At 39.8% G+C, this 20455-nt stretch overlaps 1 protein-coding gene across 1 annotated transcript in view; it reads left to right on the forward strand.

Annotated features, from left to right (window-relative positions):
* NOL10 (nucleolar protein 10) overlaps positions 1 to 20455 on the forward strand; it is an 89773-nt gene that overhangs the window by 52630 nt on the left and 16688 nt on the right. Inside the window, exons 14-19 of the mRNA XM_005687007.2 lie at positions 4230 to 4356; positions 8163 to 8242; positions 8438 to 8536; positions 9559 to 9648; positions 19012 to 19185; positions 19434 to 19681. Coding sequence (XP_005687064.2) covers positions 4230 to 4356; positions 8163 to 8242; positions 8438 to 8536; positions 9559 to 9648; positions 19012 to 19185; positions 19434 to 19681 — 818 coding nt within the window. The remainder of the gene's footprint in view (positions 1 to 4229; positions 4357 to 8162; positions 8243 to 8437; positions 8537 to 9558; positions 9649 to 19011; positions 19186 to 19433; positions 19682 to 20455) is intronic.

Here is a 20455-nt window from a genome sequence, read left to right on the forward strand (position 1 = left end):
TCTGCCCTTCTGAAGTCCAAAAAGCCCTTAGTTGTTTTTTTGTTTTGTTTTGTTTTATTATAACTTATTGGCGGCAAAATCAGAAATGCTTCATTAGGACTCAAATCTGACATGTAATGGCAAGACTCTTTATAGTCTGTTTATCCAGATCACTAGCATGAAGATGTATGGATTTTGCCTCAGAAAACTTTTAATATGTTTAGTTATGGACCACTGACCCAGACACCACTGAAGACTTTATGTAAACGCAGTATACATACTGTGTTACCTTTCGGAAAATGCCTAAGGTTCTGAGTTTCAGATGCTTTTTGGCCCCAGCAGTTTCTAATAAAGAATATTGGCCTTACAGTGAGAGTAACAGAGTCCACATTAGATATGGGTTAAAATTCTAGTTGGGGGAAACTTTAATTGGTAGATGTATTAGACCACTTGGGTATTTTACATACAGTTAATTTCCCATTTTGATTCAGGGTTACTGTGAAAAAAGAAGGAAGTTATTTATTATATGCTGATATAGTTCTACTAAATGGAGTAATTAAGAGTTTTCTTAGTTACTAAAGTTTTTTAAATTGTTTTTTAGATAATTAGTTTAAAACTCAAGATAACAATTTCATATTTAATTGCTATTCTATATTGTCAGTGACTTTTAGATTAATAGTAGGAAATACTCTCAGTATTGTTATAAGTAAATGGAAAAGACTGTCATCTATATTGAGTTAGTACAGTTGGTTCTTTGTCTCTAATAATGTCAATAATTGTTAATCACCCTCGATCTATTAAAACCATCCATCCAGTAATCCTCAATACTTAGTTCTGCCTTAACCCAGCTTTAGGTGTGGTACATTGGTTTTTAAAAAGAAGAAGGGAAGGGATACCGTTTTCTGTCAACTCTCTGAGAATTTGAATATTCATTGTCTTTCCTCCCCACTCTTCATCATTTTTGTCCGTTACCAGAATATACGAGAATTTTGAGGTTTTAAACTAGGCATATATGCTTAACCTCTTACAGGTAGCTTGTAATCATGCAGACAAGTAATCTTGGGCATGTGGCATGTATTTTCATGTACCTTCAAATTGGTTCTTTTCCCCAAATGGATTAGAGCAAGCAGATACTTGGCTGCATTTGAGTCAAGGGCATCCCATAGCATACCGATAAAGATTCTCTCTTTTGGAGGACAGGTATTTCTGTTTAAATTGGTTGTCATTAAATTTGCTGAGAAACACCTCAGTATCCTTTATAGCAGTTTGTTGAGTCAGTTTCCAATTCTGTACTTTTACTAACCTGTACTTTAGAAAACTCTTTGTGAATAAACAGTGGAATACCATAGATCACTGAAGTTTAAAATAGAAGAATCTTCACCAGGTTTCTGAAACAAAACTCTTAGTTGCATAAAAATGTAGATCATCAAAGAATAATCCGTTTTGACTGCAGCAGAGAATATAACAATATAATGATACTACAGAAAACCTAGAAACTTTTGAGATAGTAAGTAATAGTATGTCGGTTGTTTAAAAAAAAAAAAAGATGTTTTCTTCAAGTTGTGAAGCCTGAATTTTAAGAATAAGTTAATTTATTTTAAAATCTTAGTTGAAGGATTAACATTTTATGAGTAAGGATGGTGAGGAAATTTTACACATGAATTAATACTGTGGTCATTACAGATACATCAGCGCTGTGCGTGATGTGGTTAAACTCTCTTTGTTGTTTAAGCCAACCACTGTTTTTGCAACTTATTGGGGGTAGACCTTTGCGGAAAGCTCTTATGTGGATAAAACCTCTAGTTAATGCCAACTAAATCAGTAATTTCAGCTTTGTTATCATCATTTTGATGTTTTTTTCTCTGAGTAGGAAGTAGGGAAACGTGATTAATAAAATGAGCCCATTAGACTTTCTTGTTTTTGATGGAACTATTTCCTCCTGTAAAATTTGATGGTCGTGAATTTGATGGCAGAGATTATTTACCTAGCCAGACTTGTCCCTAGAGAGGCAATCTGCAACAATTCCATTAGAATCCAGACAACAGTCAAGAAACATAATAAAAAAGAACCACGTGAAAGTAAGTCAGATCTGGTCTGATATTTTGATACTCCTACATCTCTTCCCCCAGGAATAGTCAGTAAACCCAGAGTAGTATCTTTTCATTGTCTTTGAACCCCATGTTTATGACTGATATAAGGTTTAAATGTGAAACTATTGTGAGGTCCTAGACAATTTAAAAAATACTTTTGCCAGACAAGACCTTTTAAGTCTTGTTTCGAAATCTTAAATGCATTCGTATGTGTTTTATGTATGAATCGATTTATTTATGAAACCTTTAACACCTGCTACTTGGCAGGCAGTGTTCTAGGTACTGGAAATTAAGCACTTAAAACAGGTGAAGTTTGGACCCTCCTGTAAGAACCTACCTTGGATCTTAACGTCCCGGAAAAGTGCTAATAGTGAATACACCTTGTTCCTCTCTGAAAGAGAAGGCTGCTGTCCTGGGTCATACAGCAGCACGTGGTAGAGCTGCACTTTTGCAGCTTTGTGACTAATGGAAAGCAGATTCCTTTGTAGCTCCGGTGCCTAAACTCTCACTCTCAGAAGATGCCCCGTGGTTTTCCTAGCTTGCTCACATGTTCATTGCAGCCGGAAGCCCTTTCAGATATGCTTATCCCAACCCAGCCTGTTTCATCTGGCCCTCACTTGTCTTCCACATGGACTCAGTGCAATCTCAGTCCATTTCTTTAAGCAGCTGAGTGTGTGTGCATGTGCATGCGTGTGCACACACATACACGCTATCTGCTCCAGTTAGGTTTTTTAACTCCTTGGGGGGTAAGACCATGGTCGGGGACTTTGGTTTAGCACAGTGTTTTATATCTAGTAGTAATTAATATCAGTATTTGTTGACTTCAAGCGACTGTCCTAAAACTGCTTAATATCAGAACAGTTTCTTTAAAGTGGTCTACACTGATTTTTTTTTTAATGCCTTGCATTTCTTCAAGATTTGTCTTTTATGGTTAGTCAAACCACTTAGTGTATCAAGACCTTTCCTTCTGTTTTTAAGAATTATATAGATTATGCTAGTAAGAAAATTCTCAGTGGTACTTTTTAATGGTCATTAAGAGTTGTTTTTCTTGTTCATGAGCCCCATAGCCTTTGGCAGGAGTGGTGGGATCACTCTCTTTCTAATCAGGCAAAATAATAAAACTAAATTAGTATGGCTATATCGAACATCTGCTTTTTTCTTTTTTTTTTTAATGGTTGAAGAGGATATTAGGGGCCGTTTTTCTTTGATGTAACTCTCTTCCTCCTGCCTTCCTTTCTCTAAAAAGTTTAAGCTAGATTTAATAATTTCCACTATGAGTTTTGTTCTTTGTTTAATTGATTACAGAATACACAGGCGGATAGATCCATTTTGTAAGAGCCCAGAGTTCTCTCTTCTGAAAGCCTCTACCATGAGGTTGGCTTTCCTGCTGAGTGTTATTTCCTTTGGGATAAATGTTGACCTCAGTGGGTGAGGTATCTGGTGGGAAAGAGTTGTATCAAGGGCAAAAAAGTGAAAAACAATCATTATTTTATGGAAGTAATTGGGTTACAAATTGAAGTATCCATATTTTATTACTTGGTTATACATTCTCTTTAATCCTTTGTTTCTCAGCCTTTCATTGGGACTAATTGTGGATCTTGGCCATCCCTTTTAGGTTAAATCTGAAGAATTCTATACACAGAATTTTAATTTTTTCATCAACTACATGAAATGGACCATATAAGATAGAATGTAATTATCAAGTCATTAGTTGAAAACTCTTAAGAAAGGGTGATTCTCCTTTTGTTTAGACTTTTGTTTGTTGTGCATGACAAACTTAAAAAATCTGCTATGCCAAGTGTATGCCTTTGTAAATTCTATTTATGTTTTGAATGAGAGAGGTGGTGGAACTATATAGATGGATGTTAGTCTTAGTACCTGAGTTATTATTTATTTTTCATAGTTCTCATGTAGAAATATTCATTAATAGCGTTGTATCCCAGACTGAGATTTTTTTTTCCCTTGTAAACCTAAGCTTCTTCCTACTTTGTTTATTCTTTTCCATTATAGACTTGGTGATGCATTTTGCAGTTATTTCTCAGTACTTCTGATGGAATCAAGGATTTTAAAAGTATATTTATGGAAGCTGGTTGTAAAATAACTGGCTCTTAGTTGATATGATGAGGGTATACACTTGATAACTTTTTGTCAACCCGGCAGGTTTTGGGTCCTGCTCCCAGGTGGTGCTCCTTCTTGGACAACTTGACAGAAGAATTAGAAGAGAACCCAGAAAGCACAGTTTATGATGATTACAAATTTGTCACCAAGAAAGACCTTGAAAATTTAGGTAAAAGAAAATTACGATGAAATGTTTATAAAATTATTTCTACTTGTTTTGAATTTTGAACATCAGAAGTGATGGAGTCACATTTATCTGATGTTGCAGATCTTCTCTTTCTGACGAATCAGGTATTAAACATAGTGCAGATAGTGTCTGCTTAGAAGATCCAGATAAGTTCAGTCTACTGAAGTGTTTTTGTATGTTAAGTGAGGAACAATTTTTTTAGCCTCCCATCTGTGTATAGGAAAATACCAGTCCAGGAAGCAGTGACTTTCTTTCAAGTACTATTTGAATATAATAAGATTGTGAGAAATCTCAGAGACTGCACGTAAATGATTTTTGTCTCTTTTGTAGGTTTGCTTATTAATAGATCTAATCCACAACTTAGAAACCATGGGTTGAATCCTCAAATATGTAGAACCTTAACTGTTATTTAGGTTTAAAGAATACAAACCAAAAATGCTTCTTAATAATGGCCAACGTTAAAATACGGCTTACATGTGCCCAGGCAGTATTCTGAATGTTTTATATACATTTTATTTAATCCTCACACCTGTGGAGTGGATATTACTATGATTTCATTTTATAGGTAAAGAAACTGAGGCATGGAAAGATTAAAGTAACTTCCCAAAGGCTTCAGTGGTGGTAAATGTGAGGGTTATAATTTAAACCTAGAGTCTTTGCTCTTAACTAGCCTCAGCCATACTGACACCCTGAAGAACATATTTGTCTTAGTTGACTAGGACTAGTTTGCAGGATGAGAGTAGGTTTTGTTAATCTTGCTCTCTTGGGAAAAGCGTGCATAGCAAATTATTGAGAACAGGAAAACAGGATCCATTCTTCACAAGCCTGGGCAGCTTAGTTGTCTTTAGAACAAAGAGATATACAATAGCTGTTAAAAGAAAATAGAATCATGTAACAGATTAGACAAGAGTCTTAAACTTTATATTTAAACTATATCTTTAGTACAGTTAATTCAGGCAAAAGTATTTTCTGCCAGCTATCACCAAAATAATTCCTTAAATTTTAATGTGTTTAAAAAGAAAAGAGCTGTGTTTAGCCTTTAGAAAAGTGATTTACGGATGAAATAAGGTAAAATAGATCTTTCTGTGGAAATGCCTTCTTAAATATCTCCAGCGTAATTTTTACAGTATGGATGTGTGACACTCACCTACATTCTTACACTGGAGAATAAAAAGACATTTTTATTTTGTGAATTTTTAAAAACTACTTTGTTTAGTATATTTTGGGTGCTTTTTCAGTCTCTTGACTATGTTTATTTTGGGTGAGGAAGGCAGTTATAAAGGTTTAAATATGTACATTCATGCTGCCAACTTTTTTCTTCAGATGCTCATATTTTTATGTATTTATTTCGCTGCACAAAGTCTTAGTTGCAGCACACAGCATCTTTAGTTGGTGGCATGTGAACTCTTAGTTGCAGCATGTGATGCATGATCTTGTTCCCCAACCAGGGTTCAAATCTGGGTCCCCTGCATTGGGAGCATGGAGTCTTAGCCACTGGGCCATCAGGGAAGTCCCCACACTGCTTTAAGACTATGCAAATAGACATAATAATCAACAAAATAAATTATACTAGAAATCATCTTCATGTCGATTATTATCTTTTAATATAAATTAGCCACTGGTTATATTTTTCAGTAGATTTTACCCTCAGTATAAACCATTTATCGAATAAGTAGCTTATGTTAAAGTAAAAATAAGGCCATGTAACTGACTTCTCTTGTTTCTTAAGATTATAGTATTTGAAAACTTGCTAGGTTCTGTCATTTCCTAGCTATGGCCTTTAGCAGGTCCTGTACCATGCCATTTCCCGGAATGTGTTGCGTGGCCCCCTGCTTCTGTAAGAAGTGCTAGGTGGGCAGCACAGGCTTTAGAGAGGCTGACGTGGGTTCACACCCGACCTCTACCGCGTAATAGCTCTGTGACTTAACCAGTTTACTTAACTACATTGTGCCTTGGTTTCCTCATCTATAAAATAATAACAATGACACCTACCCATCGAGTTGCTTAGAGAATGAATCCTATCATGCCTGAAAATTACTCAGTACAGTATTTAAACAATCCATAATGTTACCTATCATTTTAAGAGATTTGTGACAAATAAGTTTGAGAAATGTTCAGTTTAACCAAGTTAGATCAGTTTCTCTACTGTGGACTTTCAGCCTTTAATGTCATTATACACTGTAAATTGCCAGGAGGGAGGAAACTAACTTAATCACAGAACCTCATCTTCCTCCAAGATCTTTTGGGGCTAGTGTTCTCTGGAGCTAAGGATGAGAAAACCTGATGCCAGATCTCTCCTTAGAATTGTTTTAATATGAAAAACTTCCTGCTGGATTTTATTCATGACCTTACTTGGAATGGGAATAATTCTGGGCCATAAATAGTTCTATATACTTAATAGAGGAAATTAAAAGTTATAAAAACACATGTGCAGGTACCTCAATGCAGATTGTTGTGCATTTGGACATTTCATTAAGGTTTAGCCCGCCCCACTGCCCTTTTAAGTTTCCACTGTGCAAATTCAAACAATGGAGTTTTATTGACCTAACATTCTAGGAAAGTATTTTTCTGACCAAGACTTATAATTACCTTATGAAATTATCCTAAATTTAGGTTTGCCTTTTGATGTTGTTCTATTTAAGTTTTGTACACCTATGTGTACAAAGTTATGTACACCTAGACATTATTTGTAGCCCTGGAGGGTTGTTTATTTCTAAAACTTGGAAATCAGGGTAACGCTTTCCTTGGAACCTTAGTCACTTAGTATTATACCAACTAAAGCTGCTGTTCATGTGAATTATTTCATAGGCGATCTTATTCTGAAGATGAATATTCTCATAACCTTTCTCTGTGTAAATATTTGCAGTTAATAATTTCTATAACATAGGCAGGGCATCCTTATGTGACCCCCAGCACCACTAATTGTAAATGAAATCTACTAAATCTTGGGAACCCTGTGAAAGAAACTCTTTAAAGCAGGGCTGCTAGACACTCATCGGCATTGGACTTTTCATTCATCCTTAATGCAGTATGCGTGTATAATAGTACATGTGTTGGTAGACATTTGCCAGTTATTCTGTTTGGGGGGAACACATACCTTTTCTACATTATTGTTGTGACACAGTTTTTCTTTTGTTTTTAGAAATTACGGGCCATCTCCCTCCCCCACCTCACTCCCGCCCCTATCCCGGTCCTGTTCTTGCTTGGCAGTATGAAAGTTGACAACCTAGTGTTGAATCTCAGTATTATTTTTAGATTTAAAACTGGCTTATGGAATAAAGGGCTTCCCTGGTGGCTCAGAGGGTAAAGTGTCTGCCTGCAATGCAGGAGACCTGGTTTGATCCCTAGGTTGGGAAGGTCCCCTGGAGAAGGAAATGGCAACCCACTCCAGGACTCGTGCCTGGAGAATCCCATGGACGGAGGAGCCTGGTAGGCTGCAGTCCACAGGGTTGCAAAGAGTGACACGACTGAGTGACTTCACTTTCATGGAATGAAAAATACCTGAGAACCAATAGTATGGGGAGCCCTTCTTTACTAGTCTGTTACAGCTCATGAATACCTTTCCAGCATTTTTATGCTTAGTACAATGTTACATTAAAAATAAGTAAGATAATGTTGCCTGAAGTAGATTAAAATTTTCTTTGCAGTTGTTAAAGAAGATTAGTGGTTCTAATCCTTAAATTTTTACTTAGAAGTGAAATTATAATCAAATTGTAGTCCATGAAAAACTGCTGAATTGTAATCAAGATTTCATAAAGATCTGCCCTCTTCTGGTTAACTTCCCCCAGGGCTCACACATCTCATTGGATCACCTTTTCTTCGGGCATATATGCATGGATTTTTCATGGATATAAGGCTCTACCACAAGGTAAGTACAAAGCTACAGTTATTTAAGGTGACTGACAATCACTTTGTGGCCATTTCTTCTCTACTTATGTATATTTTTGTAAAACATACTTAAGATTTGTAAAATATCTATCCTTTGGCATAATAGTCATGCTGTATATGAGACATGCTGCTAAATATAGTTCTCTTCTGTTTCATTTTCTTCTTCTTCAAAAAGGTGAAATTGATGGTAAATCCATTTGCTTATGAAGAATATAGGAAAGATAAGATCCGGCAGAAGATAGAAGAAACACGAGCACAAAGAGTGCAGTTAAAGGTAAATGTTAGAGTCAGCATCAAAGCTACTAGAGAAAGGCTCTTCGTTTTTATTTTGTTTATTATTCGGAGAAGCTTTCCATCCATTTCTTTCTTTTCCCATTCTTAGTTTACGTCATTCACTAATATTCTTGACATGTTTTATTTGTCGTGAGGGTGGATGCTCTAGTTTCATCCTTACGGTAAAGGTAACGGTGTTCTGGCAAGTAATGCCAGGTGAGCTGATACTGTTGGTCCTACCAAGAAAAATATGATGCTGTTTTCAAACAGGTGTTTTTAGACTTTGGAGTGCTGGGGCTTTGATAATCCCCATTTCTTGGTGACACATGGGAATGTCTTAGGCTAGCTGCTTGGATCATGGGAAATGGTCATCAGACTATGCCAGGGCCCAGGAAGGAATCAGGCCACTCTAGTTCTATTATCAGAGAGAATTTAATGTAAAAGAATTGTTACCCGGCAAAAACACTGCGGTACTCATAAAGGAGGCGGTGGCTACAGGGAGCAGCTAACTTGCCAGGACCGGGCAGTAGGAGACAGGCCGGCCTAGAGACTCGGACCTCGGAGGAGGGCTGACAGCTGGTGGTGGGGCCCTCGAGGCAGGACGAGGCTGTTCCCGGGAGTGTGGGGAAGCCACAAACTGGACTCTCTTGCTCTACTGGAGCCACGTCATTGCTGCCAGGAGACAGAACTATTGATGCATGACACCAGCCCTGCAGCCAGCAGAGGGGAAGTGGAAACCCCATCTCCTCCTGCCTTCCTGGCCTGATCGAGATCAACCACCGAGGGATATGATCGTTTCTAGCTGGACATTTTGTAAAATGCACGCACACACTTTCAGTGCAGAGACTGGTAGCAAGCTTGTCCTTTTTCCAGATTGTTAGGTAAAAGCAGTGAATATGTGTGTGTATATTGGCCAGGGCGGTGTAGGACATGGAGTCCCTTTGTCCCTACTCTTTGCTTTAACCTTCAAAGCTCAATTGTAGGTATTGCAGTACAACTTTTTATTTTTTTCTCCTCCACTAGAAATTGCCAAAAGTTAACAAAGAGCTGGCACTTAAATTAATTGAGGAAGAGGAGGAGAAACAAAAATCTACCTGGAAAAAGAAAGTTAAGGTAAGATTTTATAAGGCAAAGAAAATCTTGATAAGTTATTTCTCTGTTTTCTTGATAGTAAATCGTATCCTTTTACTTTGAAAATATGTTTAGTTTTCCTTGTTCCCTCTGCTTATTAGATAGTATATGCTCAGTATGGAAAGTTTGTAAAACAGATAAGAATATAAAGAAGAAAGTCACTCATGTACTTCTGTCCAGAGAAAGGCATCATTAATAGTTTAGTGAATTTCCTTCCTGTCTTATTTATCTTAAAATTATAAACTGTAATAGGATACTACTATATATATATATATATAAATATAATATTTATCTTGGGTCTGTAAAATAACACACGTGGCTTCCCATTTTACTAAACAATCTTTATAAATATTTTGAGAGCTGCATATTTTATCTTGTGGATGTATTTTAAATAACCCTTTTATTGTTAAATGTTTAGTTTATTTATTGTTTTTCTTTGTAGTCACTAGGTTTGTTTATAACTGAAAAACTAACCAGCTTTCGTTTAGACTTGGCATTACTGGGCGCATGCACTCTAAGGAATAACTGCTCTCTACCTTCCATCCCTGATGTAAAATGGACAAAGGTCGGTCATTAACTAAGTAAGGGTCAGCTGGTGGTGTCAAGACAGGAGGCGGATTTTTTCTCATTTTCCCAGAGAATTGAGAGCTTCCTTGTTCCTCTCCGTGCTGTTTCCCCATCGGCTTAGATCAGGCAGGCAGATAAGTGGGCCGGACTCTTCTCTGGAATGAGTTGCAAAGATCCCATCTCTCCTAAGAGCCTGTAGGACCTGCCTGAGTAGATGGCCAAACTTCGTGTCTGAGCCAGCTGTGTCGAGCTGTCCGGAGAGTTTTGTTAGTGTTTGTTCTTTCTGTTCTCTCCCTAGTTTTTTAACCAGGTAAGTGAATGGAGACAAGTGAGCTCTTCGTGTGTTTATTTTTGTACCACTCTTCAGGAGTGTCAGGGGGCTGCCACTGAAAAGTCTCACGTCTGGTCCCCCTTGCTCACCAATTGTGTCCTTGTGGGTGCCCCTGAGCTTCACTGGGTCATAGCTTGTTCTTCTCTAAGATGAAGAGTAGGACTGTGGTGGGGATGGGGGGCCTTCTTGGTGCTGTGATTGTGTTTGTGGCTGTGTACCTTCCTAATTTCATCAGTGTATCACATGTTCGCGTAGAGCTTTAAGTGTTCAAAATGTGAGTGCTTCCGGCTCCCTTGACGATCTCTTTGGCATGCTTCCAGTGATTTTCTTGTTAACCCAGCCCGAGGATGGTTAGGGAGGTAACTTGTCAGCTTTATAGGTCATTCCCCAAGCTTCACAGATACGATCTTTGGATTTACACACTGGAAGCCGCAGTGGGAAGGGAGAGGAGCTGGTTATGCCGAGGTCTTCTTTCCTGTCTACGGTTTATGCATCTGAGTCTGTATGACATTCAGTGTTACAAAGAATACAACACAAATTAATGTTTAATTTTGATACTCTGTGCAGCATGGTTTACACAGTGTACAGGAGCCTTTCTTAAAGGTCTTATGATTATGAAGATGCGGGGGAAGCCTCGTTTCTCTCTGCCCCTCTTCTTCACACTCTTGCTGAGGTTAGAGACGGCTGAAGGAGACAGAGCACACAGTTGGCGTTTGCTGTGCCCAGGGGTGCAGGATGGTAGCAACAACCCCAAGAGCTGAAAACATGCAGAGTGACCTGCAGAGTCCATGGGAAAGTCATGGTTGTCTGTGCCTTTAAAACAATTTATGGGGTTATCCTATAAAGAAGCATCTAGCTACGTGCTGTTCATACTGCAAGTACAAAGAGGAAGAACCTGAGAAATCCCTCTCTTCTTCCATCAATTTCCCTTCAGCTGTTGGAAGCTGAAAGCATGGTGTTTGTAGTGGTGTGAACTCTAGAATACTGCTGGAAAGGGGTGTTTGTCATTGACTTTTCAGTGGCTTGCTGACCCAAGTCAGGTCTCATGATCAGAGTTCAGTTTCTTTCCAGAAATACTTAAATTTAGGAAGATTCCCCCAGAGAAGGAAATGGCAACCCACTCTAGTATTCTTGCCTGGGAAATCCCATGGACAGAACAGCTTGGCGGACGGCAGTCCATGGGATCGCAGAGTCAGACACCGCTTAGCTACTAAATACTAAACAACAGCAACAACAAAAAGTCTGTTGTTAGAGAGCTTGTCTAATTTGTTGTTTAACACTTTTATCTAATTCAAATGACCTTGGAACTTCCCTGGTGGTCCAGTGGTTAGGACTTGGTGTTTTTACTCCTGGCACCTGGATTGCATCCCAGGGAATTAAGATCCTGCAAGGTGAGGCCAAAAATAAAACAACAAAAAACAAAGACCTTAAAAACTGTTCCTGAATTAAGAAAAAAGTCCTTCATTATAACTGTAAAGAATACTTGAAAGAATTGTTAAATCCATCAGCACTTCACTAGTCTTGTCTTTGAACTCAGCTTTTCAAACCCTTAAGAGCCTTAATAGCTCTGATAACTTCTGATTTAAAAGTCAGTACGGTGCAGTTATGGCCTGCTTTGACTCCAGCTGAAATTTCATGGAGGCAGACAATGAAATATGTTCCCAGATATTGCTCCCACTGATAACATAATTAAATTCTAATAAGATGTTTACCATTCACTTCATGTTAGATCTGCAATGGCAAGTACTCACCACATAGTGTCAGGAAGCAATTATCTGGACCTTAGCCAAACTTAGAAATGCGGTGGTGTTAATTCTAATTAAGAATCAATTCATTTATTCTTTCAGCTAATACATATTGAGCTCCCAGTAGGTACAAGCACTTTGGGAGAGGCAAGCAAATGGTGATCCATTTGATCTATAAGGGGGTGCGTTGTAGCTAAGCCACTTTTCTTACGAGTCCCATTTCTTGCCTATTGGCCTTTTCTGCCAAATTTTCACCATTGCCTTAAGGTCTTGTATGAAGGTACTTCTCTAGAATTCTGCAGCAGCCCAGCCAGGTACTGTCATGCATGACATCCATAGGCAAGGTGTGTTCTGTGGTTCAGAGACCATGGGAGAAGTGTCCTACCAGCCTTAAGGATTGTGAGATGATCAAGTTTATTGCTTAAATAAATTTTTAAGGACAAAAAAAAGAAAGAAAAGACAATGCCTGACATTTGAAAATCAAGAAGTAGCACCATAAGCCAGCAGTAAGGGACAGAGTTTTAGACCGAAATAATGAACTAAAAAGGCAAGAGTGTCAGGGGAGCTGAAAATGGGAGAGGGGAAAGAAGAGGGTGAATAGAAGGATGGGAGGGCAGGCAACACTCCTAACAAACCTTGGAGAAATACTTAGTTTTCAAAACTCTGTGTACAGAACTGTAACAACAACAACAGAAACCACACAATCTTTAATTGGTACTGAAAAGCTTTAAAACATAACATACAGACAGGCTTCCCTGTCTATAACCAACTCTCGGAGTTTACCCAAACTCATGTTCATCGTGTTAGTGAGGCCATCCAGCCATCTCATCCTCTGTCGTCCCCTTCTCCTGCATGAGTCAGTTCTTCACATCAGGTAGCCAGAGTATTGGAGTTTCAGCTTCAGCATCAGTCCTTCCAGTGAATATTCAGGACTGATTTCCTTTAGGATGGACTGGTTGGATCTCCTTGCAGCCCAAGGGACTCTAAAGAGTCTTCTCGAATACCACAGTTCAAAAGCATCAATTCTTCGGTGTTCAGCTTTCTTTATAGTCCAGCTCTCACATCCATACATGACTATTCAGCATTTACTTTGTTACAGATGTGCAGATACTCTTTATATCTCCTCCTCCTCTGCTTAGCTCCGTTCTGGAATGGTCCCCTCCAAATCCTGGTTTACAGCCAGCATCTTGGTGGTTCACTCCACTTCATGCCTGTGATGGACCCAGGATCATAAGGACCTTCAGGTTTCTGAAGGAGTGTTGTTTCCAGCCCAGACAGACAAGCAGTCTGATCCTCACACCCACAGTTATCAGTAGCAACAACAGCAAATCACTCTTACATGCGGCTTTTCCTCTGGAAGTTCCTTAGGGTTTTCTCCTCCAATGTGAGACTAAGGCAAGAAGGAGAAAGAGTCCAAGGAAGTCTTCGAACTGGCCCAGGGCCGTTCCACCAGAGATCTAGCCTCAGTGCTGGCCACCTTGGGGCCCTCTCAGTCCAGGAACTCAGGTGCTGGGAAATAGTCTTGGGTAAAAACTGTGCGTAGTTTTTGCCTGCTGTGGTGCATAGTCCTTGGTTCAGATTTAAAAGAGTGGAAGATATAAAAAGCTGAGTAGAGGCCCTGAGGTGTGACAGGGCACCTCGGTTCTCTGTGCTGACCTGGCCAGTCTGTTTGGGAACGCACCAAACCTCAGTGTCTTTCAGCCTCTCTCTTCCGGTCAGACTCTTGCTCAGAGGGTGACGGCCTGGCTGCCAGCATTTCGAGGACTGGGAGCTGTCAGCAGGAGGGTGGGGGTGTGGGGTGAGGCGGCATCTCCCCCTCGCCTGCCTCCCTGGGTGCCAGGTGCATCCTCAGCGTGCTGCAGCCCCTGCCGGACGCGTCCCCCTCCAGAAGGGCCTCCGCTTAGGGATGCCGGGTGCTAGACCTTCCTCTCTTGCTTCTGCAGCCTCATTGCTCCCGTCTCCTTTCCTGGCCTCCTCATCCTTAGGGATTTGTGTTCTTTTAAAGCCCCTCTTCTATTGTTTTAGTGGTGTTTTAGCAGAGATTGGAAGGAGATGCTCCCGTTCAAACCACCATCTTTACTCAGAAGTCGGCATCACCTTAATTTCATAGATACCATTGCATTGCAAGTGTTGATCTGTTTTAAATGTGGAGTATTCCTCATGTATGTTGCTGTGTTGGGACACAGCGTGGATAATGAGCATCCCCACGCAGATCTACCCAGAACACCCTTCTCTGAGGCAGGGCTACAGTGTGACAGCACCTTACGATGTTTCCCAGATCCAGTGGCACGTGTTTGGCATACATGCACATGTGTATAGGGCAGACTGCGAACCAGAAGTATGTAAACTACTACAGCACATCACTAGCTCCGTCTCATCCTACTTTTTTTTAAAGACAGCTGTGAAAACAAACAATTAGACTAGGAAAACTCTCTGGGGGAAGTATTTTTACAGCTTGGTTATAAGTGTTTTTACTTTATATTTGTTCATCCAAGGCATACTTGTCTTTGGGCAGTGCAACTTGTTTTAAATTAAGGGAAAAAAGAGAATACTAGCCAACTTACTCTTTTTTTTTAACATGTTTCTCTGTGATTTATTAAATGTGATAATACAGTAGGATGGGAAAGAAAAGATTTCCCTTGGGATTTGTATATTTACATATGTATATACGTGGACATTGGCTTCCCTGGTCGCTCAGACAGTAAAGCATCTGTCTGCCTGCAATGCAGGAGACCTGGGTTTGACCTCTGGATTGGGAAGATCCCCAGGAGAAGGAAGTGGCAACCCACTCTAGTACTGTTGCCTGGAAAATTCCATTGATGGAGGTGCCTGGTAGGCTACAGTCAGTAGGATCACAAAGAGTCATACATGACTGAGCAACTTCACATAGGTATAGGTTATACATTTTGTATCTAAATATACATTTTATATACTTATAGATTACATTTTATATCTAAGTATATAAAACCTGACAATGTGTAACTATAAAACCTGAAAATATATACTTAGCAAATAGCTATTCTTCTGGTCTTGGGCAGTATCACCTGACTTGTGTTTACAGGTAACTCCAAAATGTATCCAGTGTAGCCCTCTCTTTTGTTCTGAGCCCTGGTGCCTGGTTTTCAGACACCTAATGGCATCCATCTGAATCCAGGCATACACTGAGTTAACCAGTCTTATATGGAACATAATTTTGTTTTTTTCTCTGTTTAACTTCTCTCATTCACTGGATTTTTCTAAAGACACTTCTAATAACAGTTTTACATTCACAGCAAAAGTGAGAGGAAGGTGTAGAGATTTCCCACATACCCCCTGTCCCCCACACGTGCGTTATGTCCAGACCCAACCCACCTCGCTGTTAATATCCTCCACCAAAGGGGGATGTTTGTTACAGCTGATGAACCTACATTAATGTGTGATAATCCCCTGAAGCCCACAGTTTACATTAGGGTTCACCCTTGGTGGTGTTCATGCTGTGGTTTGAGACACGTGTATAGCGACACATGTCCACTATTAGAAGGTAAGCATATTTTCGCTTCCCCAACACCCTCTGAGCTCCACCTTTTCATCCCTTTCCTTGACCCCAGCACGCACTGAGCTTCTGCCTGAGTCCATTGCTTTACCTTTTCTACAGGGTCATTTAGTTGAGATCGTAGCCTTTTCAGATTGGCTTCTTTTGCTTAGAAAGGGTCTCTCTCTGTCTTTTCGTAGCTTGATATCCTGATTCTTTTTAGCACTAAATAATACTGTGTTGTCTGAATGTATCACGGTGTACTTAGAGCCACTGGGGGACATCTGGGTCTCTTGGGTACATAATTTCTTGCCCTTTATTCCACCCTATGTCTTTTTTTTCCTGATCATCTCCAAGGATAGATCCTAACTTACCATATTCCCCAGCTTTCTAGTCACTTTACCTAGACATTTGGTAGAAATTTTTAACAGTATTTAAAAAAAAATTTTTAATACCATTTTTCAGTATTCCTCCTCCCATCTTCTCCATAGAGATATCTGTCAATTCTAGCTTACTAGTGTATCTTCACCCTTGGATTCCAGTTGCCCTGATTCAGGCCCTGTCTCTGTTCCCATTTCCTCAAGCGGCCTCTTCTGTCTTCCTCATGTCTGAGTTCTGTCTCAGTAGCCCACCATGTACCATGCGGCTGCAGAATCACAGAGCAGCTTTCTTTGTTCTGAGATTCTTGACTCACTCTTCTGCTTGTCACCTTTCTCCTCCTTATCCACTTTTTCCCTAGTCATTTCCCCTTACCTGCAGAGTGAGGTCACGGCATATTAAATCTTTTACAAGCGGGCCTGATCAAAAATTGTTTTTTTCAAATTTTGCCACTCTCCGTGCATTATCAGACTGCTCACCACTCCTCAGGAGACTGGAAATGCTCTTCCCAAATTCCTATCTGTTGAAAAGTACCTTTCTTTCAAGCCTCCTCCCCTATGTGCATCCCTCCTCCCTCCCCCTCCCCACTGAGATGTCTCTTTTTGGAATTACTTTTTACCCCTCTACTCCTAGAGCACTTATGTCTGCTTAGCATCCTTCATAAAGTGCCTTGTAGCATAGAGTCTGGTTTGTTTATTACTCAAGTTGCGAGTGAGTGAGTGCCTTGGGGTCAAGAACTAGGACATATCTCTTTGTTTCTAAATCTGTCTTGGAAATGATAATAGAGAAGCCTTCAGTGTGTCTCAAATATTAAAAACTCAGCATATCATAGAATTTTAGTAAAGGTTAGTCAGAGGAGAGTGAAAAAGTTGGCTTAAAGCTCAACATTCAGAAAACTAAGATCATGGCATCTGGTCCCATCACTTCATGGCAAATAGATGGGGAAACAGTGGAAGCAGTGTCAGACTTTATTTTGGGGGGCTCCAAAATCACTGCAGATGGTGATTGCAGCCATGAAATTAAAAGACACTTACTCTTTGGAAGGAAAGTTATGACCAACCTAGATAGCATAGTCAAAAGCAGAGACATTACTTTGCCAACAAAGGTCCATCTAGTCAAGGCTATGGTTTTCCTAGTAGCTGTGTATGGATGTGACAGTTGGACTGTGAAGAAAGCTGAGCACCAAAGAATTGATGCTTTTGAACTGTGGTGTTGGAGAAGACTCTGGAGAGTCCCTTGGACTGCAAGGAGATCCAACCAGTCCATTCTAAAGGAGATCCGTCCTGGGTGTTCTCTGGAAGGACTGATGCTAAAGCTGAAACTCCAATACTTTGGCCACCTCACGTGAAGAGTTGCCTCATTGGAAAAGACTGATGCTGGGAGGGATTGGAGGCAGGAGGAGAAGGGGATGACAGAGGATGAGATGGCCGGATGGCATCACCGACTCGATGGACGTGAGTTTGAGTGAACTCCGGGAGTTGGTGATAGACAGGGAGGCCTGGCGTGCTGCAATTCATGGGGTCGCAAAGAGTCGGACACGACTGAGCGACTGAACTGAACTGAACTGAACTGAAGAAATAAGCAAGAAGGAAGGCCTGGAAATTGGTTCTTTAACAATTTCATAATAATTTAGTAAATTGTGCCTTTTTTTTAATTTTAATTTTTACTTTATTTTACTTTACAATACTGTATTGGTTTTGCCATACATTGACATGAATCCACCACGAGTGTACATGCGTTCCCAAACATGAACCCCCCTCCCACCTCCCTCCCCATAACATCTCTCTGGGTCATTCCTGTGCACCAGTCCCAAGCATCCTGTATCTTGCATCGGACATAGACTGGCGATTCGTTTCTTACATGATAGTATACATGTTTCAATGCCATTCTCCCAAATCATCCCACCCTCTCCCTCTCCCTCAGAGTCCAAAAGTCCGCTCTACACATCTGTGTCTCTTTTGCTGTCTGGCATACAGGGTCATCATTGCCATCTTTCTAAATTCCATATATATGTGTTAGTATACTGTATTGGTGTTTTTCTTTCTGGCTTACTTCACTCTGTATAATCCGCTCCAGTTTCATCCATCTCATCAGAACTGATTCAAATGTATTCTTTTTAATGGCTGAGTAATACTCCGTTGTGTATATGTACCACAGCTTTCTTATCCATTCATCTGCTGATGGACATCTAGGTTGTTTCCATGTCCTGGCTATTATAAACAGTGCTGCGATGAACATTGGGGTACATGTGTCTCTTTCAATTCTGGTTTCCTCGGTGTGTATGCCCAGCAGTGGGATTGCTGGGTCATAAGGCAGTTCTATTTACAATTTTTTAAGGAATCTCCACACTGTTCTCCATAGTAGCTGTACTAGTTTGCATTCCCACCAACAGTGTAAGAGGGTTCCCTTTTCTCCACACCTTCTCCAGCATTTATTGCTTGCAGATTTTTGGATCACAGACATTCTGACTGGTGTGAAGTGGTACCTCGTTGTGGTTTTGATTTGCATTTCTCTAATAATGAGTGATGTTGAGCATCTTTTCATGTGTTTGTTAGCCATCCGTATGTCTTCTTTGGAGAAATGTCTATTTAGTTCTTTGGCCCATTTTTTGATTGGGTCGTTTTTTTTTTGGAATTGAGCTGCATAAGTTGCTTGTATATTTTTGAGATTAGTTGTTTGTCTGTTGCTTCATTTGCTACTATTTTCTTATGTTGCTTCTTAATAAATTGTTGAATAAGATGTTTTTAAGCTATCTTCCTGGGCAGATTTTATTCTAATATTAACTTTAAATTTTGACATTCTTTTTCTTACAGAGCCTTCCTAATATTCTCACTGATGATCGATTTAAAGTTATGTTTGAGAACCCTGACTTCCAAGTAGACGAAGAAAGTGAAGAATTTAGGCTTTTGAATCCACTTGTTTCCAAAATTAGTGAAAAAAGGAAGAAGAAACTGAGACTCTTAGAACAACAGGAACTTCATGGAAAAGTAATGTACTGTTTATCATTGAGAATTTGTACAATATTTAGTTTTCTGTATAGGTTAGAAGAGTCATTGAATAAAGCTGTAATTTGTTTGACCTTCAGCTTAGGAATATACCTTCTTTTATTAAAGACTTTTTTCCAATGCACGCAATGTCACAGACTCTGATAGGTTAATGCTATTTAAAAGGAAATAACGGGTCGATATTTTTGGCAGAGGGAAAGGAGCTGCTTCTTAACTATTTTTATTTTCAGGAAGAGGAGGAAGAACCGGAAGGAAAACCAAGTGATGCAGAAAGTTCTGAGAGTTCAGACGATGAAAAAGACTGGGTCGTAGAGGTCAGGAAACAGCGCCGGCTTCTCCAACAGGAGGAAAAAGTGAAGAGGCAGGAACAGCTCCGGGAGGATCAGCAGACAGTCCTCAAGCCGCAGTTCTATGAGATCAAAGCTGGCGAGGAATTCAGAAGCTTCAAAGATTCAGCCACAAAACAGAAGCTGATGAAGTGAGTAATGCTGCCCCTGATCCTGGCTTGCTCAGTGTCCAGCCTTGCTCTTCCTGGCTGGCCCTGTGCCCTCAAGGGCTCATCTTGATCTTTGGAGTTCATGTGACAGTAGCAGCTCGAGGCCAGAGGGGGCATACACTGGTCCTTACTGTAGTGATTCTGAACAACTTTTTGAGGCATAGTTTACACAGAGTAAGATGCAGGGTGTGGCCCCAGGAGTACTGGTAAATACGTACATTAGAGCACTTTGATTCTGCAAAACCCACACTCTTAAAAATGACGGTGGCAATTGTAGAGGTAACAGCTTCTTTCACAAAATATTTTTAAAATATTTCAGTTACGTTTACTCTCATCCTAGCTTATCTGAGTATTTAAAAGGTCACTTGGAAAATTTGCCAGGAATTTTTTTTAGCTTTATATAGGAAAACAAAGAGATCAGCAAGGGTGGTATTCTGGAATAGGTGAGTACACAGGAACAGAAAGTGGAATGATGGTTGCCAGGGTTGGGGCCTGGGGAGACACCACTTAATGAGCTATGCGGTTTCCATTTGGAATGATGAGAAAGTTCTAGAAATGGATAGTGATAATGGTTGCACAACAGTGTAACTGTTCACTGAAGAATAGTTAAAATGGTAAGTTTTATGGTTAAATATTTTACTACAGTAAAAATAAAGTCATCGTTAAAAAGAAATGGTATTATTTGAACAGTCTCAGTTGTCAGGTGTCTAAGTAAGGAGTTAGGTGTTTAAGCCCCCAGTGTTTATAAGCTCTAAG

This window comes from Capra hircus, chromosome 11, assembly GCF_001704415.2.
Source record: "Capra hircus breed San Clemente chromosome 11, ASM170441v1, whole genome shotgun sequence".
Classification (NCBI taxonomy): domain Eukaryota; kingdom Metazoa; phylum Chordata; class Mammalia; order Artiodactyla; family Bovidae; genus Capra; species Capra hircus.